This window comes from Poeciliopsis prolifica, unplaced genomic scaffold, assembly GCF_027474105.1.
Source record: "Poeciliopsis prolifica strain line A6 unplaced genomic scaffold, Auburn_PproV2 SCAFFOLD007, whole genome shotgun sequence".
NCBI classification, from domain to species: Eukaryota; Metazoa; Chordata; class Actinopteri; order Cyprinodontiformes; family Poeciliidae; genus Poeciliopsis; species Poeciliopsis prolifica.
In genome coordinates, this window is record NW_026562382.1 from 6,396,953 (window position 1) to 6,419,389 (window position 22,437).

Genomic DNA, 22,437 nt, shown 5'->3' on the forward strand with positions numbered 1-22,437 from the left:
GGTAAATGGTATAAAGATTTTGGTAAGCTAAACAAAGAGCAATCCTGGATTAAACCCCTTTTAGAGGCTAAAAATCACTGATACAGGAGAGGCTGATGAAACTGTTTCATGTAAAGTACCTTCGTGTGTCAGAATGGCCCAGTCAAAGTCCAGACCTAAATCCAATTTAAAAATATTTTTTGAGGTGAGGGACCCTTTTTGTTGGTTTATAATGGAAAACAGTAGTAAGACACATTGGCATTCGTGGTTATAATGTGACACAATGTAAAAATATTCCAAGAAATATTTTATTGATGCTTTTTAATAATTGACCAGAACTAAAATTAGAATTAAAATTCTAATTTTATTTTGTAAGACACCCGGCCGGAAGAGCTATTAATGAAATCAAACGGGCCTATTTTGACGTCATATCCAGTGTGGCAGTTTCGCGCATTAACCGTAGCATCTACCGGCATTTTTTTCCTGGTACTGTTTTACTTTATTTTAGTTGTTATATTGTAAATGTCTATTATAATTTAACAGTTTGCCGATGACGATAATGCTGTTCTTAATCCTACCATTTTTTTAAAATGTACAATACTTTTATATGCAGAAGGTGCCGACAGTGTTAGCCCGCTAGCTAGCATATCAAGCAAAAGTAATGTAAATTCTGGTATTTATTTATCTTTATGTCTGATACCTGACTGTACGTAGCTGGTCCATCCTGGCATGTTTACTCACAGTCATGTTCGGAGCCAGTCTTTAACGGGACGTGAGTAAATAACCGCAATATAAACTGTAGTCGGTGAAAACAAGGTGTGCCCTGTTGTTACCATGGCTTCTGTTAGCTGCAGGTGTTTGAGATCAGCTGGTTCTCAGAATAGACTTTGAAAGATGCAAACATTTTGTATACGTTCCTTGGCCTGCGCGGAGGGATACTATTCTAGTCGTTTGAACAAGGCCTTTAATGGATTAAATGCGTGCCACATTTGTGCCATCAAATTGGCAAGTGTGGCGCTTTTAATTAAATGAGGCGTCGATTTAGATTTAAAAGTAAAAGAAATGTTGCACATTGTTTGCGTTAGACTGACGTACTCATGCTGAAATAGTGCACATAAGAATTGTGTATATGGCTACGTAACTGCTCTGCCAGGTCTTGGTTGTACATTTAAAACTGCACTTGTACTAAGTTTGACATTAAATAACAATATAAATATTTTTATAATGTGTGTATAGTTTAGCAGAGAATGAAAAACAGCAGAAAATATCTTTGTTCAGCTCTGGATTCCACTATGGCTCACTATGTTGCAGTTTTACTTTGCTCTAGGTCTCAGTTCCTAGATTCCATCTGTCCCTTAAACTATTATTTGATATTCTTTTCATTTTCCCCCCAATATTGGCTGACACTGATGTTAATGTGCCTATATTGTGCATCACTACTTGTTAGCATAACAAGCTGATTGTTTGCTCCTTTAATTTCCACACCATGACTGTCTGTGTTTTTCACAACTGGAAAAGTTTTAGTCTTATTTCGTATAAGAAATTGAAAAGTGTAGTGGCTTCCTCTCTTTCAACCAGCTGATTGACAGTGTGCAGCAATGTGTTGGGAAGAGGTCAGTCCTCCTCCACTTGCTTTTTTTGGCAAAACTTTTTCATCTGGAAACTAACCCAGAGTTAGTATGTGGCTATATTTAAGAAGTGCAACCTCGTATCAAATTGGGTTTTTGCAAAGTGTTTAAATCACACAACACTGCACATTGTTGCCATGGCTCAGTTTCCACAACATGTTCTTTCTTCCTCCTCAGATTCAGAGCTTCTGACACAGGCAGTCATGGCCATTCCCGTTGAACTCATAAGCAAGGTCATAGAGCAAACGGCGAAGGTGGTAGACGAGCAGGTGGAGGCGCAGCTGAGCAAGCTGAATGAAATGGACGACGACGATCTTGAGAGGCTGAAGGAAAGACGATTGGAGGCGCTTAAAAAAGCCCAGAAGCAAAAGCAAGTAAGTGTGAGACTTTACCCACCTGGACAGGAATGAGAATAAATGACAATTTTCTAAGTAAAGTTTAGTAGGAAACCCTAAAGCCATCTTTAAAAATACAGATATTTAGAAGAGGAGCAGTTGACCTTCCTGAGAAAGCAATATTGGGGCATCGTTGCTCTTAGAAATAACAAACTTTTCATATTGTACTTGTTCTGAATTTTCTACTTTGAAGGAGTGGCTGTCCAAAGGCCATGGCGAGTACAGAGAAATCTCCAGCGAGAAAGACTTTTTTGGCGAAGTAAAGGAGAGCAAGAATGTTGTCTGCCACTTTTACAGAAATTCAACCTTCAGGTAACTACACAGCATGCAGTAAACATTTGGTTTTAATATATTAGTTTAATTTATGACAGTTTTTCTAATAGCTGTTGCAGAGAATCAGCTACTTTTAAAGATGTTAGTGTGAAGTCAAGCAATGTCATCGGCTATCTAAAATACAGTCAGTTTCATAATTTGTTAATACAATAAATTATATTTAAAAACTGCATTCATGATATTTTTTTACTATTCTAGGATTAATGCTAATTAAAACAATCAATGCAGAAAATCTAACAGTTTATTCCACTTGGATAAAGGAAAGATCAATTCCAACATGAATCACTGATGAACTAAAACTAAAAAAATAAACTGCAAATCCACAAAAAAAAAGTTTTACTTTTATTCTCAGATGCAAAATCCATAGGTTTATTCTTGTTGTGCAGGTGAGAACATTGTCACATTTGTCATTTTATATATTTTTTCTTGTAGATGTAAGATCCTGGACAAACACCTGGCTCTCTTGGCAAAGAAGCATGTTGAAACCAAGTTCATCAAACTGAACGTAGAAAAGGCCCCGTTTTTGACAGAGAGGCTGCGCATCAAAGTCATTCCTACTCTGGCTTTACTTTTAGATGGGAAAACAAAGGATTATGTAGTGGGATTCACAGATCTGGGCAACACAGATGAGTTTTCCACCGAGATGCTTGAATGGAGACTTGGATGCGCAGATGTGATTAACTACAGGTAAGACCTGCAGAACAATCACTCCATCTGTGGCATTTCACAGAGGAAGAAGTATTTTAATGCCCACCTTCTTGTTTCGTTTTTGTAGCGGCAACCTGATGGAGCCACCGACAGGAACACAAAAGTCTGGCTCAAAGATCACAAAAGTGGAGAAGAAAAGCATCAGAGGGCGAGGTTACGAGTCCGACTCCGAGGACGACTGAAACGCTTTCATGTGGCTGGTTTCATCTCTCAGGGCCACCTCACCTCATTTCCAGCAGACAGCCCTCTTTCATTGTTTTGTTTTCATCAAAACAAAATGTTTACAATTTAACTGATCTATGATTTTCATCTTTTATTTAGTTTTATATTGAGATTAGTCAAGATATTGTATACGACTAATTTGGACATACAGTAATAATAATTTAGTCATCCTAAGCAAGGAATCACACATGATGCCATTCACTGTTTGTCTTCTAATGGCCAATAAGCCTTTTTGAATCACTTGTTGGTTTCATTGCATTGTCATCAAGTGTTGCATTAGAACAGAGCCTGTGATGCATGTGGGTGCCAAGATCAAGTGTATTCAGTTTTTAGTATCAGAATACATTTATACATGACATGACCATGTTGCAAAGAGTTTGACTTCATAAATACTGATGTAATAAAAAACAGTGAAAGAATTTAACTTTCTTTGTGTGATTCTTGTTTTCACTGTTTACTGATGCAATTATAGCAGCAAGTATTTTGAGATACAAATCAGCTTTTTCTACAAAGTAAAGAAATGTAAACAATTTCCAAGTCTAGGAGAAAACTAGCCCAAATGTTATCAGATTGTTGAGCAATTTTTACATTTTAAGATTTTCAGTGGAATTGAAACCAGTCAATTCTAACATGAATGTTTGAGTGATCAGATTAGTTTGAAATCCTTCAGCAAACCTAGCTGATCACTACAAAATATTTTATTAAGCTCAAAAGACACCTTAGAAGAGAACAAGACTGGAATCTATTTTTTATATTTTGTCGTATTTATTAACAGCTTAAATTGGAACAAACATCACAGAGCAGAACTAAGACTCAATAGCCTTGTTGTCGACAGGTTGGAGAAGGCGACGTACAATCAGCTCTCCCTTGCTGTTGATGTATGTGTCGGCCATGTCCTCCTCAGAAGGGAGACCATGTGGGGTTTTCAGTGGCTGTATCCTTCATGCAACAGGAAACAGTAACAGGCGGGAGACAGGTCACAATCATACAGTTATATACCCTTTGTCTATGTGATGAATGTGACAGAAGGCTTAATGAATCACTTTTTAAAGTCATCCATCACTACAAATCATTACTTATTTGTATTTCTAAGTATCTTGATCTGTAGTAATCTTCATGGTCATTTTTTTGATGCCTGCTTTGATTTTGTTGCTTTATTATTTAAAGCACTTTGCATTGTACAGTGATCTTACCTTATAAGATGCTTGATCATTTTCAGTTGGTTGTTAACTGAAGGTGTGTTTTTATGGATTACAGGTTTGTGGGCCTGACAGGAAGACAAACAGAGAGCAAGATTAATACATTGTTTATGCATTACATACAGTTCCATTTGTATTTATGAAAGCTTAAGTATTAGGTTGACAAACACTGTGTGCTTATCTTACTATTAAACAACTATTCTGCCAGCTAGTGGTGATAAATAGTTTATGGGCTTCTATTGACAGGTAAACATAAAGTCCAGGTTCCACACGTGGATCAAGACCTCACTGAATATCTCCCAACTCTTGTTGCTCAGTTTAGATGACTTTAATAGTACCGTTTGAAGTCCAAAGTATTTTACGATGTTCTTCTCCCAGTATGGCCTTCGCAGCGCACTTTTCACCCGGGTCACTATGTGCAGTTTGTGAGGTTGCTCTGGATCGCCTCCATACTTGTCGTGCTCTTTCGACCTCTCTTCAAAAATCTGTCATACGGGAACAAACATTTAATTTCTCATCACAGACAAGGCAAGCGAGCTGCAGCAGGTGCCTTACTTTTACACTGCTTTGCAGCATTGGCAATAAAATGCATCTTACTCCTCACCCACCCCCATAAAATGTTGAAAATAAAATATTTTTAAAAATGTATAAAAAGTGATTTTTTTTTTTTCTTGATTCTCACCGTCTCTGGGATTCTTGATTTGGAAAATTTGCTGCGTGCGGGCACAAACCAAGAGCAAGGTGACAAAACTGTGGCGTCTTTCAAAGCCTGCAACATCAGAAGAAGTAGAGACTGTACTGTAGCACTGGGAGCCAGGAGGGTGTCTTCTTTTTCCATGCAGACAATTCTGTGAAACCTCCACAACACGAAAGGTTTCTGCTATATCTACTCTCCAACTGCAAATGTGTTTTCTCGGGAGACTCCACAACACAATACAAAATCATTAGATGATTTTTAAATGACCCTACGTCTCAGAATGTGCAGGAATAATTGCCTCCATGTATTTCTAGTCGTTTCATCTCTCCAAGGTTCCATTTCTTAACAGATTTGGTCGCTTCTGGCTGAACAACAGCTAAGAAATGTCTCCATATGATTAATAAATAATTATGACTAGTAGAAGTAATATTTTGTAAGAGTCAAATAGCCCAAATAGAGATTTAGGGCCATCGATTGTATAACATATTTGAAAATAATAAAGAATAAAACTGAAGTTTGCACTAAAATATTCGATATATATATATAAACTAATTAGGTGATGTAGTGGTATCAACCCCTATGACACGAATATGCCCTACATATACTAAAACACTTACCTTACTTGTGTGAAAGCTCAAGCTGCGGCAAATGCCTGACATGTTGAATTTGTGAGGCACAAGCTGCTACTCAGACGAAAAACGCCAAGGTTACAGCGCTGCTAATGGCTAAATATAGAAAATGCTAACGTTAAGTCGCAATTAAATTGAGAGCCTAATGTCTAACAGTATTCGCTAAGTTCACCACCTCGTCCTCTGTTCGAGAAAAATGACATTATAAAAAAAATGTCAAAAGCAACCCAAACACTTTCGTCCTGAGTTTTACTTGCACGAAGCTAACCGGAAACCGGAAACATCTAAACTGTACCGGTCGGAAAACACTCCTTTTATGTATTTATTTATTTTAAAATAAAACTTTATTACTGGTCTAAATTGTCCATTTAAAATTTTAAGAATTGTGTGTGGATAAATAAACACGTTTTATAAGTATTTTCAAAACTTTGTTTCATCCGCATATCTGAAATTAGCAAATGAGTCATCACCTGTTTCCCGGGGAATTATTTTGCAGGAGCTCTTAGATAGCTTTCAACTTCTGGGCGAGTTTCCATCCATTTTTTAGGTTATTTTCTTTCACAAATGAAGCACCAACCGGCGATAACATAAAAACAAACATTAAAAGGTAGAAAACATAAAGAAAAATGACGGAGAACCACGTGTCCGGGGTGGAGGCTTCGGCCGTGTCAGTTCTGAAACGAGCCGTGGAGCTGGACCACAGCGGCCGCTTCCAGGAGTGCCTGGTCTGCTACCAGGAGGGAATCCAGCTGCTCTTAGATGTTTTGAAAGGTATCCCATCGCTCCTGAGGTAAACATCCAAATCCACAACTCTCAGCTCATGTGTTTCCTTGCGGTCCCAACAGCTCTGAAAGATGACTCAAAGAGAGGACACTACAGGGAGAAGATCAAGGGCTACATGGACAGAGCAGAGCAAATCAAATCTCATGTTAACCAGATGAAAGAAGGTACTGTCGTCAAACACAGGACTTCCAGAAATCTTCAGCATTTCCTCCTTTTGCATGTCTGACGCCTTTTCCTAGATTTTAATGTGGTAATTGCAGTTGTGTGATAACATTTCCATGATCAGAGGAAGGAAGGAACAAGGTTCTGTGGGATGTCCAATGTTCTGGATATTGTTTTATAACCTAATCCTGCTTTGAACCTCCCTATAACCTTTTCCCTGTGTTTCTTATGCTGTTTGTTCTCTAACAAACTTCTGACACTTTTCCAGAATAGTTGAATTTATGCTGAGATTTACTTTCACACACATGACTGAATACAAATTATTCTTATTACTTAAAAAAATAAATACAATTTATACATACTTTTACTTTCACGTCACAACACTGCACCGCTTTTTGTTTGATTATCTCATAAAACACTGTCATGTTTTTGGTCGTAATGGCACAGAACGTGGAAAAATGTAAATATTTTTTTCTCGTCCTGACAGATGGGAAATATCACGAGCAGATAAAGATCTCGGAGGATGCAACAGGCTACAGCTATGAGGTTCTGTTTAAACCATACATCAGCAGCGCTCTCTCTGAGATTTGGGTGGAGGACCCATACATACGTCATACCCACCAGGTGTTAGCCATGTTTTTTTCTCTTTTATTTATTGTCGTCTGGTTTCTTTCTGCTGAATTTTTTGCTTTAGTGTTCAATTTATTCTAATATTCTTTAAAAGTCCTGTTTTAAAATATTTTTTTCTGAAAATGTATTTTCCTACACAGCTGTGAATACTTCCATGAATGCCTTTTACTGTTATCTTTAACTCATGTGAATTGTCTTTAAGCTTTGAGTTAAACTTCATACTGCTTAATAGTTTGAAGTCTCATCTCAGCACAAACGTGCTTAATTAATGCTTTTTAAACCCGTACATCTCCTCTGCACCAGTTGTACAACTTCCTACGGTTCTGTGAGATGTTGCTAAAATCGTGCGGCAAGGTGAAAAAGATCCACCTCCTCACGTCCCAGGATGAAGTAAGTTACCTAAATAATGAGCTGACATTGTGTGACGAATGTCAAGCAGTCACAGATGGTGATTCTGATTTTTTTAAAATATTTTTTTGTCCAGGGTGATAACACCCAGCAGAGCAGCGCGCTGTCTGAGCTGAGGGACAGTCTGGGGGGTCATGAGGTGACTTTGGATGTTCAGTACTCCTCCACCATCCATGACAGGGAGATCAGGTGTGTCTTTTACCTACCGGGTGTATTTTTTATCGTTTCAGTTTACAACTATGTGCAACAATATATTTTGTATTTATTTTTTCTCGTGTTCAAAATGAGGAATTAATACTCTGGCAACTGTTTACAGGTTTGACAATGGTTGGATTATAAAAATCGGAAGAGGGTTGGATTATTTTAAGAAGCCTAAGGTGAGACTGCAGCTTCATATTCTGAGTAATCGTCTTTTTCTCTGTTATCTGTGGATGTTACGTTCTGTTTGTTGTGTCCAACAGGGCCGATTCTCTATCGGATATTGTGACTACGACCTCAGACACTGCCACGAGACTTCTGTTGACATTTTCCACACCAAACACACAAAAACTCTATGACATTCATCCTGCTCAAAAGGACATTTTCCTCTATCTGCAGAGATTGACCTCAACAACTAAACCAAAACACAACTGCAATGATTTAAATTTTGCCTTAACATGCAGCTTCTCCTGCTGGGTTTTTCTTGCACTGGTGTCACATAGCCAAAGTTGGCAGGACTATTAAAACTTTCTTTCCTTTAAGGAGTTCTTTTGAACACCCGCCTCTCTTTTTGCACCTGTAAATTTCTTCTGCAACTTTGTTTGGATTTATTAAGGATGCTTTTATGAATCTTGTATGACTATGTGATGGCTTAAGCTGTTAAAATATTTAATACATTTTACAAAAACAATTAAAAAGTGCTTTTACACATGTATAAATGCATCACTGTTGTTTTTGTGGTTAAGCAATATGAATAAAAGCTATCTTAAATTCATAAAGATAAGATGATAATAATAGCATGAATGATATTAGATAAAAATAGAATATTTTAAAAATGTATTAATATTTACTTGAATAAAATCCTACAGAAATAAATCTGTTCAGTCAGAGAGACCTGGTCAGTATGGAGAAATAGACTGAAATAAATAAGACATAAACATCCATTTGCAATAAAATAATCTTTACTGGGGTTGGGGTTAAGAAAAAAATATCCCTTTGCTGAATTTCAAGAGGTATTTGACCAGTTTACCTACATTTGAGGGTTTTGTTGAATTATGTTTTTGGCCCACACAGGTTCACCTCTGAAACACATAACTTGTCTCTTTTCTTAATGGTATGAGGGTTGAACTTTTGCCTAGGTTTTGAACAGATGAATGTGGAAGCTTCAGGTTTGTTGTCCAAGGATGAATCAGACTGGTGGAGGACCACGGCTCTCTTCCCGATTTATTAAGAAGGTTTTAGTTGAAGTCTGAAGATGTCAAATTCACCAAAAAAGGAAATGAATAAAGTCTTGTCTAAATAAGGTGAGAAAAGTGAATTATATATGCATTAAACCATAACACGTCTCTTAAAATACACATTTAAATAAAAAAGTTTCACAAATATTTGTTAGGTACTACATTTTATAGTTGCAGTAAAATCTATATTTTCATGCCTTTACATTTGATTCAACAAGATTGGTTTCTTTTTTGTTGATACAATCTCAAGCTTATCTTAAGGCAAACCAACACCAGCTGTTCGGCTGATTTTGACCATGTTGAATCAGCAGGCTGAGTGTTGCGATTCACAAATGAACCTAAATATGCCAAGAAATCACATCATTGTTTACAAGCTTGATTTCTGATCCATTATTGTCATGTTTGTTTTCATTGTTGTTGTTTTCAATTAAATGGGGTTAAACTGACAGGGATGATGGAATAAAAGGCTGGAATGACAGAAAATGTTCTGCTGAGGCACTCATAAAAACCTGATAAAATTACTAAAATTGTACATATTTGCTTACTGAATCCCTCTTAAAAAACAGGTAATGTTGCTGTGATTCAGTCTGCATTACCAATCAAATAAAAACTGTTGAAATAAAAAATGTTTTGCAAAAAATAAATGAATAAATAAAACTCTGGTGAAGAGAAAATAAAAAAATCTAAATGTTCACGGGAAACCCTTAGCTTAACTGAAGGGTGACTCTCATGGGTTCACACGGCTCCGTGATCGGATTATCTATCAGCCTTAATCTTGATATGCACAGTCCTCATCTGGGTTCAGAGATGGAGAAATTATAATCCATGAGGTAACCTCCTGAACAAGAGACAATCAGTAAATACGGTCAGTTTCCCTCCGTTTCTCCACAGCAGGGAGGGAAAGAGTTCAGTTCTGATTATGTCATTGTATCGTAAATAATGTAAATAATCTACAGTCACGTTATACCTAGGTCACAGAAAGCAGCCGTGCATATTGATCTTTACCTCTAAACCAGAGAGAAATCCATAAATGGACATATTCTTTCTGCTCCTCTACATTTATGTATTATTTGCAATGAATGTAGTCGTTATTTTTCCCATTCTCTGTGTTTTTTGCTGTTTTGCTTCTCTGTTGTCACTGCGGCTTCTTCCTTGACAGAACCATTGTTAATTTTTGTTTTCTGCAAATATACCCCCACATGTACTTCAGTCCTTTTCAACGACTGCTTCGTGTCCTTTCAACCAGACGACTGCTCATACTGAGCCCGGTTCTGGTTCTGATGCAGGTGTCTTCCTCTTAAAAGGGAATTGTTCCTCCGACTGTCACCACATTCTTTCTCAGGATGAAGGCTTGGAACAAAGTCTTGACTCTATTCAGTTAGTAAATACATGTATACTTATTGGTATTAAATAATCACTATGCTTTGCTCTGTTATTCAAGTTCAATTACACTGTATGGATCTTGTATTGTTGTGGAATGAATGTGATAGATTTGAACCTAATAGTTATGCAGCTCAGTTTTCTGTTACTGGATATGAAATGGACCTGCTGTCTCGCAAAGAGTTTATGGTGTTTTGCAAATTGACACTGTAAATAAACAAAACTTCAAACAAACTTTTTATTTTAATATCTTTGCGTTTTTAAAGCCAATCTAAGCTATTTTATTTCACTCACATGAACCGATGTCTATAGGGTACAGCTTCTGCCTTTTTTGTTGTTGTTTATACTTTGCTTACGTTTCATACCATAAAAGTTTGTCTCAAAAAAACCCTTTAAAATGACAAATTTCAGCCTTAGAAATGACTAAGAATATAAAACAACTTAATTATGACTGACAATTTCAGTTTGTCAATTTTTTTTTTTTTTTGTTTTTGTTTTTTGTTTTTTTGTTAATCCCAGACTTCTCCCTGTATTCATCTGGGAGAGCGAATGACCTCGTGTGGTCTACAAACAATCTCATGAGCCATGATTCCTGTGTGCATACCCTCCTTCCAACTGGACTGGAGCTTTATTTTTTCCCTCTACTCTCATTTCTGGGCCTAAAAATCAGGTTAGCGTTTTATAAGGAGCTTAGCGCAGAGGGCCACAGTGTGCCACTAATGTAATAGACTATCCCTCCCTCTCCCTCTCTCTCGCATACATTCTCATCTGTCCTCTTTTCTCTTTGTGCATTTGCTTATCCTGTCATGCAGTGACCTTCTCCCTTTGTCGTCCATTCTTCTCCCAGCCTGTTTTTTTTCCCCCCACTTTTCTTCGCTCTTTGCCTATGCTTCAGCAGATGTTGATGATGTCAGCCTGAGGGTTAAATATTGGGTCTGTCACACGGCTGAGAACTCCGACTGGAGACGAGGACAAACAGGAGGGAGGGAAGCCGAGCTGCTGGTTTGGTCGTTTGGTGAGTTTCAGACTGCATGGAGAGAGAGTGATTGTGTTTTTCCAGGTGAAATTCTTGGAAATATTGTGTTTGTGAATTAAATACTCCGATAAAGTTCTGTCTGTGGATCATTGTGCTGCTGTCAAATCTTACTGAAATCTCTCTGCATTGTCAATAATCCACCAGATTATCCTCCTTTTCTCTAAATGCTGTTGTTTGGCTCTGTAAATATCACAACTTTATTTCATGTTAATTTCATTTTTAGCCTAAAAGCACAAGAAAAATGATATTTTAGAGTTATTCTTCCTGCCCCACCTCCCCTTAATTGTCACATGGTTATCATGTGCTTGTATCCTTTTCAGAAGGTGTGCTCCATTAGACAACAAGGTGCAGTATGGACTTTGCATGTTTACCTATAACCTGATCTATCTTGTGTTATCAGTCAGGCAAGCAAGATTACGCCCTGTTGACTCCTTGACGACTGAGGCACAACAGCATGAAACACAGAGAGTGGCTGTGGCTCACAAAACACCAGAGCGACATTACAATACAAAAATATACAAAACGCAGGAAGAAGACTGACCTCGGTCTTAAATGCTCCCAATTTGGAAGAGCTGGGAAGATTTAGAATCTCTTCTAGAATGGGATTAGTGTTCATGAAATTCAATTTCACTCTTGCTAAAGTGTACGCCTCTACGTACACAAACTTAAATGTATTTTTATTGGGATTTTATGCAACAGAGCAACACAAAGGAAAAAGCACTTTAAAAAAATGTATGCAGGTATAAAATCAAAAAAGTGTGGTATGCATTTGGTGGTTGTCATCCACCATTTATCTTGGTATCCCAAGAAACAATGTAATGCAACAAATGGCCTTCAGAAGTCACCAAGTCAGTACACAGACTCCACCTGTGTGTAATACAATCCCAACATAAAACCCACCATTCAGTGAAGACCTCAGAGGTTTGTTGGGGAACAATAGTGAACAAACAGCAACATGAAGACCAGCAGAACAACCAGGGATGGTGTTATGGAGACGTTTAAAGCTGGGTTAAGACATCAAACAATGTCTCGGGGTTTAAACATGTCAGTGTTCAAGCCATCACCAAAAAGTTAAAAGTGTTTGGCACAAATGCAAACCTACCAAGACCTGGATGCCCTGGTAAACTGACAGCTAAACAAACAGGACGTTTGTGGAAGACCGGCAAAAGGAAAGTTACTCTTGAGAGAAAGTCATAAAAAGTCCTTGTTTGGTCTAAAACACTGTCAACAAATTCACCTTGCTCATCAACCTGAGTGCAGCATCTCCACAATAAGACATAGTGTAGGGGTTGCAGCATCATGATGTGGGGTTGCTTTTCTTCACATGGGTCAGATGAGCTGTTAAGAAAAGCTGAGCTGGAGGCTAACCATCCTGCTGGATATTGACCCTAAACATACATCTACTATGCTGCTTCCCATCAATCAATAACATAAGATCTGAACAAAATACCTTGAAGTTTGTTGTTATAAGATGACAAAATGTGAAAGAGTAGGTTTATGAATATGCAGAAGCGTTACTTTTCCACCACTGCCATTGGATAATCTTAGTCAATACATTTCAGAGGTTATTGGATTGTTGCAATAGTTACTATTGACCAAATAAAGTTCTGAACAAGGCGACAAAATAAAAATTAAAACCATTGCAGAAAATCATTTAAGAAGTGACCATATGAATGCGACTCTGTTGTTTCATTAGAATGCCTTAATGAAGCCTGTTGTTCTGCTGCATAAACTTAATTGGCACTGTAAGTATTATACTAATAAGACCACCTGGATAATATAATAAATGAACTCTACTTAATAATGATTGAATTTTGCTGATCAGGGCAAGGTGCTGCCCACCGCTGCCTGCTTTTCAGTGAAGGTTATTTCTGCTCCTGATAATCAGCCCTGTAATAAACCTTTGAACCATGTGTCTGTGTTTATGCTTGAGAACAAAGAGCACACCATCATTTTAAATGTCCTCCACCATGGAAGAACAGCCCGCAAACATGGTATATGTGGAGTTTTCTGTGGAGGCAGGTGCTTTTTGTAAATGTCTCCTTCTCATAATAAATTTTTGTCCTTTTTCGTATGTTTTCTTTTAAAGGATCGAACAGATGGAGTCGTTCTCAGGAGACAATGAAGAAGGCACAGAGGACGTCACAAGTAAGATTATCTCTTGCAGAAAATTGTTAAATTGGAAGTGATTTCTTTTTAAAAAGACAAAATCAAGAGATTCTGGAGATGTGACAAAATTTGTTCTGCCTTTGTGTGAATCAGCCTGAATCTGCCTCTTTCTTGGCCCTTGCAGAACGTAAAAGCTCCAAAATCAAGTTTCTGAAAAGCCGTTTCTTCAGGAGGGCTAAGAAGACGGGTGCAGAGGCAGATGCCAAGCTCAGCCAGTCGGCTAGTGATATAACCGTTGGAAAAGGACTTGGTTCAGATGAAGATTTAGCGTGAGCAAACAGCTGACTAAAAAGCTTTGCAAATAGTACATCTAATTTCACATCTTTATTCCCCTCAATCTTCTATCCTCTGTCATTAAAAGCTCTCAGGGTGCAATGGGCTCCAGAGCGTTTTCCCACGAAAGCATCTTTCTGGATGACCAGGTCCTTTCAGACCCGGATCCAGTCAGGGTTTCATCTCAGGAGAATGTTCACAGCAAAATCAAATCTCTGCAAGTATGGCTTCTCGTTACGAGGAATTTAAGGCAAGAGCAACACATTTAACAGCAGCCTCCCATGCTTTACTGCTGTAGATGAAGCTCCAGCTGCAGAAGATGCATTTTGGGCCACCGCCAATGGTTCTGCCAGTCAGGAGTCCAGAGGAAACGGCTCAGCAGTCGGAGGACTTTACTTTCCACGGCTCTAATGAAAACTCAGGAGAGGGAACCCTCACGAAGGTAATTCAGTATCTGATTTTTGCTTCACCGAGGTGTATACTGAATAAATAAAAGCGTCAAATACAACAGTCCCAATGGAAGAGTGGAAGAAAAATCTGTTTCATACTAAATTTTAAATTTATTTTACCAACCCAACAGCACAATGTGTTTTATGGAGGAGGGGGCAATTGATTGGATGAAAAAACAGTAATAAATTTTGTTTAAGTCACTGTTATGCATTGTTAAACCACATTTATGTCCCTCTTCTGTATTATAAGCAGGTCTATAATCAAAATTCCTTGTGAGTTGAACACAGATGATTTTTTTTTAAATTGCCATAAAGCGTGACCTCTTGCCTTTTCTTTTCAGTCGACATCTCAGCCAACTTCTCCCCCAGTCTTGGCTCAAACAAGATCGCCACCCCGAATGCCTTCCCATCACTTTTCTTTTTCTGGACCCAACTATTCATCACCGGCTACAGCTGAGGCTCCGGTAGACTTCAACACACCAGCCGAATTCACCGCCTCCCTAGATACATCTGCTTTACGCCACAGGATGTCCATCAAACCTAGAAACCAGAGAGCCAGTTCGAAGAGAAAACCATCTTCTGGGGTGAGAATCCACATCAGTCCTGACAAAGACAGCACTAAATATATATTTTACTGTATTTATTCTCTTTTTAGATTGAATCTGGGTCTCCTTTACGGGACCTGAAAGTCCGTGACCGATTTGAGCTCGTTCAAGAACAAGAAAAGGAGGTTGTTGCTCAAGAGGGAGAAAGAGTGGAGACAGACAAAGGACAGGCCAATCTTTCCCAGCTTTCTCCACTAACGTTTGAAGAATTGTCACCAGTTTCATCTGAGGTTGCGTCCAAATTACCCAGTCAGGACAACGCTCTTCCTGAGGTCAAAGCCTTCCCAATTCTTCGAGTGAAGCCTCCAGGGCAATTGGACGCATCAGCCACTAAACGGCCCCACTCATCCTACATCGATTCAGAAATCAAGGAGAAAAAAGAATCGTATTTGGAGAGCCAATTAACGTCCCAAAATAAGAGAAAAACTTATTTTTCCAGTATGACTGAAGTGTCCTCTGAGCAGCTCTCGCCTTTCAGCTCCTGGTTGACATCCAGGTCACCTCTTGCTCAGCAACAGCAGCCTAAAAATGATGAGGACATCTCAACAAGAACAGAGAGACAATCATCAGGATCTGACTCCTTTCATTTGTCCAGAAACTGGGATGAAGAAAAAGCTCAATCAGGCAGTTTAATGGGACTCCTGGAAAACTCTAAACCCAGGACTAAATCATTCGGGGTAGCTGAAGAGAAAATTGCAAAAGAAAGAGAAGAACTAAAGAGTTTAACAGGATTCTTGGAAAAACCTGAAGCCAGGTCTCGATCATTTGAGGGGCTAGAAGAGAAAATCACAAGAGAAAAGGAGGAAGTTAAACGTTTGACGGGATTCCTGGAAAAATCCGAAGCCAAGACGAGAGAATTTGGGGGGACAGAAGAAAAAATTACAAGAGAAAGAGAGGATTTAAAGAGTGCCACTGGATTCTTTGAGAAACCTGAAGCCAGGACTGGATCATTTGAGAGAACAGAAGAGAAAATCACAAAAGAAAAGCAGGAAGCTAAAAATTTCACAGGACTCCTTGAAAATCCTGAAGCCAAGACCAGATCTTTTGGGGGCACAGAAGAGAAAAACACAAGAGAAAGAGAGGAACTTAAACATTTTACTGGAGTTCTTGGGAAACCTGAAGCCAAGACCAGACCATTTGGGGGAACAGAAGAAAAAATCATAAATGAAATGGAGGAAGCTAAACATTTTACAGAGTTCCTAGAAAAACCTGAAGTCAAGACCAGATCATTTGGGGGAATAGAAGAGAAAATAACAAAAGAAAAGGAGGAAGGTGAAAGTTTCTTGGAAAAACCTGAAGTCAAGACGAGACCATTTGAAGAAAAAAAGACAAGACAAAGAGAGGAACTTAAACATTTTAGTGGAGTCCTTGAGAAACCTGAAGTCAAGACCAGACCATTTGGGGGAACAGAAGAGAAAATCACAAGAGAAAGGGAGGAAGTTAGAGGTTCACAGCCGAAAGGGAGCTCCTTTGCTGCAGACAGATCCAAGGGCTCATCTCTTCCATGGGAAAGAAATCTCAATTATAAAAAAATAGAACCAGTGACAACAGTCAAAAACTCACCCTTAGACACGTATGTCGTAGAGGCAGCGAGAGTGGATGGCACTGGGGAGACAGTGGATGAGGCTGTGGTAGCAAAGGGGCTTCCGGAGGATGAAACAAGGACACCGTTTGGTGTAAAGCTTCGCTCCACATCGCGCTCATTCAAGTTCCGCTCTGAAACAGCTTCTCAACGGCATTCAGCGACGCTGCTGTCCGATGACCAAGATGTCGACACAAAGAAAAGCCAGAAATTGGTCGACTGTTCCAGTCAAATATCTGAAAAGATACTAGCAAACACAAGCAGCTCCCCCAGATCACCAGGTGAGTCTGTCACAATTGTTATGTTTATCTCTGTAAGGGAATAATTGATTTTCTCAGGCTCTCTGGTGCTCTTCAAAGTGGGAAAGACAGGAAAGCATTCTATTGAAGCAAGGCAGATGTGCTTTGATCTTCATAAGTCAGGAAATGTCTGCAAGAAAGCGCCTGGCCTGAACTCGTCTATTGACCCATTTAGAGCGATAACATATAAGAAAGAATAAAAATAATATTGCACAAGACTGTGACATTTGAGGTAATGGAGAAAGAAATTTTCTCTAAATATTAGAATAGCTATTCAAATGGAAACTGATTGGTGAGAAGAATGACAGAAAACGAATGTAAATACATGACATTTACTAAACTTAACTGAGACTTAGTCAGATGGTACTGAGACTGAGAATAAGCTTATCAATCTGGCATATAACAAAGGATGAATATAGGAATAGGGACCTCATGCCCAGTGCTACATATGGTATAGAGGAAGATTTGGGTCGTTTGTTTTTTTTGTTTTGGAAAACTTATTGGACCACATGGGTTCATTTAATTTTTGAAACACCAGGACAATCTGAATAAAACTCTAGTGCCCTCTTTGAGAAAAGTTCAAATAAATCATCCTTGATGATTCTGTCAGTAGGGCAGTGACCCAAAACATTTTGCCAAATTAACAAAGACATATCCAGTTTGCGCCATGACATCGGTCCTCCTAAATCCACAAACCTATAAGGTAACCTGAGGAGAAGAGTTTTATTGAGGACCCAAAACACTGCACAATGTTTAGACTGTCCAACGACGAATGCCCACCAATTATTTTAAGGCTTTTGATATATTTTCACCCTGTGACATGTTCAATTTCTAAAAAAAAAAAAAAAAAAAAAAGCATATAAAACTGCACTGGCAGAAAAAAAATGATAACATTTGCTGTTCGATAAGATAAAACACTATTTAGTGCAGATTACAGACCCTGCATGTATTTTAACTTGTAGTGAGTTTTTACAACTTTTTAGTACCCTAGTTAAACATTGCATGCTGTAATGCTGTGTCTTCATAGCAAGGTCCCACATTGTAAATAATCAATCCAGAAAGATAAGACTTCTTGGAACCACACAGGGACTTTGCACTCACTAAAATACCATTTGGCTAACATGTCTAACAGATTCGTGTCACTTTTCAGATCCAGCTCCTTTTGGCGTTACCCTTCCAGTCAGGCGCAACGCTTCACTTGAAGAAAGTTCTCAAACCACTCCCGTAGAAGTCCAAACAACTTCCATACACCTCGGGGAACCTGACACTCCCCCCCAGGTGATTCAGCCAAGCCCACAAGCATCCTCATCCGACCTGTCCTGGATGGTTTTGGCCATGGAAAAGACCAGGAGTCTCCAACATCTTTTGACCAGCAGATTTCAAAGAGATTTTACTAGCACACAAACTGGAGTTCGGCCTAAAAGCCAAGAAGAGCCAATCGCTGGACCCCAAGTGCAGAACCAGACAGGAAAGATTCAACAGAGCACACCACAGCTATCATCAGACAAAATGAAAGAAGAATCTGTTCAAAGCAGTGGCCAAGAGCAAGCTGCCAAACCCTCGACACCAGCATCGCAAAAGAAGCTGACAACTCAGTTTGAGTCATGCAGCTCGAGAGCCTCTCCAATCTCGAGACAAATGAGCCAGCCTAACAGAGCTCAATCAGACAATCAGGCCATCCCAAGAACAACACACTCTCCATCGCCCTCTTCTCCTCTAATAGGCAACACGTCTCCATTTACATTTACACGACGGAACGTACCCCAGTTGCTTGCACAGTCTTACCAATCCTCTCCCCAGCAGCAAACCTGCTGGACCAGTCAAGGTCTCCAACCTGCCACTCAACTCAAACATGCACCTTCAACTCTGGAGCCAGAACCTGCAGTCACATCTGCTGCATCTCCTACCCTTGACTTTGCCTTGGAAAGAAGAGAAAAAGAATCCAGTGTTCCAAAAGAAAGTTCATCCCTCGTAAGCAAGCGGGTACTTTGGACTGGATCAGCGGCCGACAGGGTTGCCTTCATGGAGAAACGGGCAGAATGGACAATGCCACCATTGCTAAAGGAGGTTAGTGGGACTTTGGTGCTGTATCCTTCTTTCAGTGAAGCTATTTTAACAAAACTTGATACTTAAATCAGATAGTAATACAGAATAAATTATTTCAATTCAGAAGTTACATTTATACTAATATGTCATTTTATCTGAGTAATAAAATAAATCTTTACTAATTTTCTGAAAAATGAACAAATAATTTTGTGCCTTTTTCAGGTGGAACAGAAGAAATCTCAAGCACAAATTCAGACCTCAAGTGACACTGACACTCTGGCTTACCTTTTCCCTCTAAGCAAAGATACAGTGGAAATTAGACAAGTGGCAAAATCAGCAGGTATGTTGGCACACATTTGTCATTGCAATGCAGTACCACTTCAACATTTATGCACCCTGACACACTGCAGTCACAAAGACTTTGCAACATACCGACACAAAACGCAGAATAATTAGTCAAATGATACATGATTTTCAGATATGTTTACAAATGGTTGACTTACGTCTGTATTTACTCCCCCTGGCGTCAGAATGTTGAAACCACCTTTACCTGCAGTAAGAGCTGCAAGTCTTCTGGGAATGTCTACTACTAGCTTTGCACATGATTTACTTCTCTATTCCTCTTTGGAGCATAACCTAAGTTCAGTCAGATGACATGAAGACTGTCTATGAATGTTAACATTTCAGTGTTGTCACAGATTTTCAGGTTGGATTTAAGTTTAGACTTTGACTCGACCATTTAAGCACAAGAATGACCCCTAGATCTAAACCACTGGTTCCAGGACATTTTGTGGCACATCACAAAATACTAGATTTTCCAGGTGCCACAGTACTGTTGAGGGATTTTAAAGCAGTCATTGGAGTTGTCTGTTATTTGTCATATAAAAGCAAAAACAATCATATTCATTTGCACTTTGTGTTTTTAAGTAGAACTTCCTAGCTTAAAGGAAAAACCCCTTGAAGTGAGAATTTCAAGCATGAACAGGTGGAGATTTCTCACCAATCCCAACCTCAAAATCCAATGGAGCTGCCATAGTTTATTGGAGAGAAAACAAATGTATTTACATTAGTTTGGATTGTTGATTGTTGGCATAGCAAAACATGCCAAGGTGGGTTTGACGTTATTTTCTGACTCACATTTTAAATTCAGAACCAAGTGGAAAGCAGCGCTTCAAGATTCACTGTTACCTGCTTTCGCCATTGGGATTCTCAGACAACTTTCCACTCTCCTTCCCTTCTCATGTCTTCAAGTTTTCAATTTCAATTTGTGGATTTAAAAGGAACATCACAAACAAATGTAACTCCACCAACATGAACAATTTTTTTTCTCACTGTGCTTGATGTAATTTGCCAAAGAGCTGTTTGAAGCAAAGATCAATTTGCATGAACGACTTAATGTTTTAGATTATTTGAACTCATAGGCTCTAAATTAAAATGACAAAGTATGCCCACAGGATGATACGATCACCACCATGTTTCACTGAAGGGAAGGTGCTCAAGAGTACAAGCAGTGGTACTTTAGAGTCAAACACAAGGTTTGAATTTAGAGTAAGAAAGTCCGGTTTTGGTCCTATCTGACCAGATGTTCCCCATGTTTGCTGTGTCCCAAATATGACTTGAGGCACATTGCAAATAGTTTTTAGTTTAAATGTAGTAAGATTTGAGGCACTGTGAGTTTATAGATGCTGCTTCCCAAATATTGACAATGATAAGCTGAGCTGTGTTGTACGGTTTTTCCTCTCTGCATTGTGTAGAATCCAGCCCATCCAGGGTTATAGAAAAGCCTCCTGAGGACAAATGGACCCGGAAAAATGTGGAGCTGCCCTCCTCCCCATCTTCTTTACGCACTCGTTCATCAGCGCTGCATTCTGACAGCAGCCAGCCATCCTGGATGGAGCTGGCGAAGAGGAAGTCAATGGCTTGGAGCGATAAGAGTATGGACTAAAAGGGGAATCTGAGAGATTTATGGGTTCTGGAAACAAGAATAAGTACTGTTTTGAATGAGAGAATAAGATAAGGGTTGAGGAAAGCTACCTCTAAGGTGTTGATCAGATGTGATGGAAAATTTTTACCCTGTTTCTATATGATCACAAAGTTTTATTGTTTTAGGAACAGAAAGAGACTCAATAAATTAATTTCATTATGATCTCACTTCATAAAAAGATGTTTATGAATCATTATTAATGATACCAGACAGTTTATTACTGTAAAATGTTTATGATAATCAAACAAATAAATTTAATTAGTTTCTCTTATTGAACTTTTTATTTGCAAAGAGCCGAGCAAAAATAAATAAAAGTTATTGGTTTCTCTAATTTAACTAACAGCACCATCTACGGGCAAGGATACAACAGTCTACCAGAAAGAGAACTTCATTTTCTCATCCTGTTTATAGACCATTATTTGAAGTAAGAAAGCTAAACATAAATAAGAAAAAGTGAAGATGGTTAAAATCTATTTCATTGCTTTATTTTGAAGCTCCAGGTATTCTGAGTAGATTCTCCAATAATATCTGTTTTTGACATTTACATACAAAAAAAGCTGATACAAAAAAAGCTGATGAGAAACTTATTAATAAAATACAAACCTTCCAATGGTCAGTTAAGATCTTACATGGTTTAAAACAACTTGTCTTTCTCTTTCTTTACATCTCTGATGAGCAATGTGGTTGTGATTTATTTACATTTTAATTATTCATTATTAATCAGCCCTTTGCATAATACAGCGGCAGATTTTATAAATTGTATAAGGGAAAGGATGTATAAATTTTGTTTTTTTATTTACATTTTAAATTTGGTACTTAAAGTGCTTACCACAAACACACCTCTTGTGCAGTATAAAAATATTACGAGTATATTAAATGGCATTTTGATGTGTAACTTTACTTTATTTGCTTTGATGATGAATAATGTAGAATAGCAAAATCTTGTCCCTGGTGCAAGACAGCCATGTTCATGTTATTTCACCTATGACATGTCAAAATGTGTGCATGGCAATTTACTAAATAACCTCCTATTTAGTAGAACATTAATGTACAGAAAAGTGGTGAAACTTTTTATTATATTATGTAGATGCTTGCCTGTGCCTGACCTAACATGGTGTTTTGCAGTTCAGGTCTCTACAAGTAAGACCTAAAAGATGGGTCATAGCCCAGCAGGAACAGAAAAGAAAAAAAACCAAGATGGAATGAAACAACTCATTAAAAAGTCTAACAAGATTAATGTCCTGCAGGACCTGCATAATTTACGGTAACATTGAGATATTTTCTGCAGAGCACTGAACTCTCCAGATGGAAGTGAGAGCATATCTAACAAACAGAAAAACACTTCAGTACTCCATGTACTTCAAAATTATAATCCCCCAAATCCTTACGGTTCTGAAGGAAATAA

The 22,437-nt window shown here is 38.4% G+C and overlaps 4 protein-coding genes across 7 annotated transcripts; 3 read left to right on the plus strand and 1 right to left on the minus strand.

Annotated features, from left to right (window-relative positions):
* Positions 1-399: 399 nt before the first annotated feature.
* Positions 400-3,684, plus strand: txndc9 (thioredoxin domain containing 9). The gene is made up of 5 exons (XM_055032061.1): positions 400-465; positions 1,785-1,981; positions 2,196-2,314; positions 2,768-3,022; positions 3,111-3,684. The coding sequence occupies exons 2-5, from the start codon at positions 1,811-1,813 to the stop codon at positions 3,223-3,225; spliced, it is 660 nt and encodes a 219-aa protein (XP_054888036.1). The 5' UTR covers positions 400-465; positions 1,785-1,810; the 3' UTR covers positions 3,226-3,684.
* Positions 3,685-4,008: 324 nt separating this feature from the next.
* mrpl30 (mitochondrial ribosomal protein L30) lies at positions 4,009-6,062 on the minus strand. The gene is made up of 5 exons (XM_055032065.1): positions 5,779-6,062; positions 5,147-5,233; positions 4,803-4,949; positions 4,459-4,532; positions 4,009-4,204 (listed from the first exon to the last, which is right to left on the minus strand). The coding sequence occupies exons 1-5, from the start codon at positions 5,818-5,820 to the stop codon at positions 4,072-4,074; spliced, it is 483 nt and encodes a 160-aa protein (XP_054888040.1). The 5' UTR covers positions 5,821-6,062; the 3' UTR covers positions 4,009-4,071.
* A 213-nt stretch (positions 6,063-6,275) lies between these two features.
* On the plus strand, positions 6,276-8,680 carry mitd1 (MIT, microtubule interacting and transport, domain containing 1). The gene is made up of 7 exons (XM_055032073.1): positions 6,276-6,561; positions 6,636-6,737; positions 7,223-7,359; positions 7,669-7,755; positions 7,850-7,962; positions 8,090-8,150; positions 8,235-8,680. The coding sequence occupies exons 1-7, from the start codon at positions 6,417-6,419 to the stop codon at positions 8,328-8,330; spliced, it is 741 nt and encodes a 246-aa protein (XP_054888048.1). The 5' UTR covers positions 6,276-6,416; the 3' UTR covers positions 8,331-8,680.
* A 2,674-nt stretch (positions 8,681-11,354) lies between these two features.
* cracdla (cracd like a) lies at positions 11,355-22,265 on the plus strand. Of its 4 annotated transcripts, none has more exons than XM_055031880.1 (10): positions 11,355-11,604; positions 13,715-13,773; positions 13,919-14,063; positions 14,156-14,288; positions 14,366-14,509; positions 14,858-15,100; positions 15,172-16,984; positions 18,153-19,069; positions 19,280-19,388; positions 20,803-22,265. In XM_055031880.1, the coding sequence occupies exons 2-10, from the start codon at positions 13,725-13,727 to the stop codon at positions 20,991-20,993; spliced, it is 3,744 nt and encodes a 1,247-aa protein (XP_054887855.1). In that variant the 5' UTR covers positions 11,355-11,604; positions 13,715-13,724; the 3' UTR covers positions 20,994-22,265. The 4 variants fall into 4 exon arrangements, with proteins under 4 accessions (XP_054887855.1, XP_054887853.1, XP_054887854.1 ...); XM_055031878.1 differs by having other exon boundaries at positions 11,356-11,604; positions 19,271-19,388; XM_055031879.1 differs by lacking the exon at positions 11,355-11,604 and adding an exon at positions 13,573-13,619 and having other exon boundaries at positions 19,271-19,388.
* The last annotated feature ends 172 nt before the right edge of the window (positions 22,266-22,437 follow it).

Coding starts and splice junctions, on each gene's coding strand:
- cracdla (XM_055031878.1), top strand. CDS start 13,725: ATGGAGTCGTTCTCAGGAGACAATGAAGAAGGCACAGAGGACGTCACA. Junction 14,064..14,155: donor GGTTCAGATGAAGATTTAGC/GTGAGCAAACAG, acceptor TGTCATTAAAAG/CTCTCAGGGTGCAATGGGCT. Junction 19,070..19,270: donor TGCCACCATTGCTAAAGGAG/GTTAGTGGGACT, acceptor TGCCTTTTTCAG/GTGGAACAGAAGAAATCTCA.
- mitd1 (XM_055032073.1), top strand. CDS start 6,417: ATGACGGAGAACCACGTGTCCGGGGTGGAGGCTTCGGCCGTGTCAGTT. Junction 7,360..7,668: donor ACATACGTCATACCCACCAG/GTGTTAGCCATG, acceptor CCTCTGCACCAG/TTGTACAACTTCCTACGGTT. Junction 7,963..8,089: donor ATCCATGACAGGGAGATCAG/GTGTGTCTTTTA, acceptor AACTGTTTACAG/GTTTGACAATGGTTGGATTA.
- mrpl30 (XM_055032065.1), bottom strand. CDS start 5,820: ATGTCAGGCATTTGCCGCAGCTTGAGCTTTCACACAAGTAAG. Junction 5,234..5,778: donor TGAGCTTTCACACAAGTAAG/GTAAGTGTTTTA, acceptor CTGATGTTGCAG/GCTTTGAAAGACGCCACAGT. Junction 4,205..4,458: donor ATGATCAAGCATCTTATAAG/GTAAGATCACTG, acceptor TGTTGCATGAAG/GATACAGCCACTGAAAACCC.
- txndc9 (XM_055032061.1), top strand. CDS start 1,811: ATGGCCATTCCCGTTGAACTCATAAGCAAGGTCATAGAGCAAACGGCG. Junction 1,982..2,195: donor AAGCCCAGAAGCAAAAGCAA/GTAAGTGTGAGA, acceptor TCTACTTTGAAG/GAGTGGCTGTCCAAAGGCCA. Junction 3,023..3,110: donor GCAGATGTGATTAACTACAG/GTAAGACCTGCA, acceptor TCGTTTTTGTAG/CGGCAACCTGATGGAGCCAC.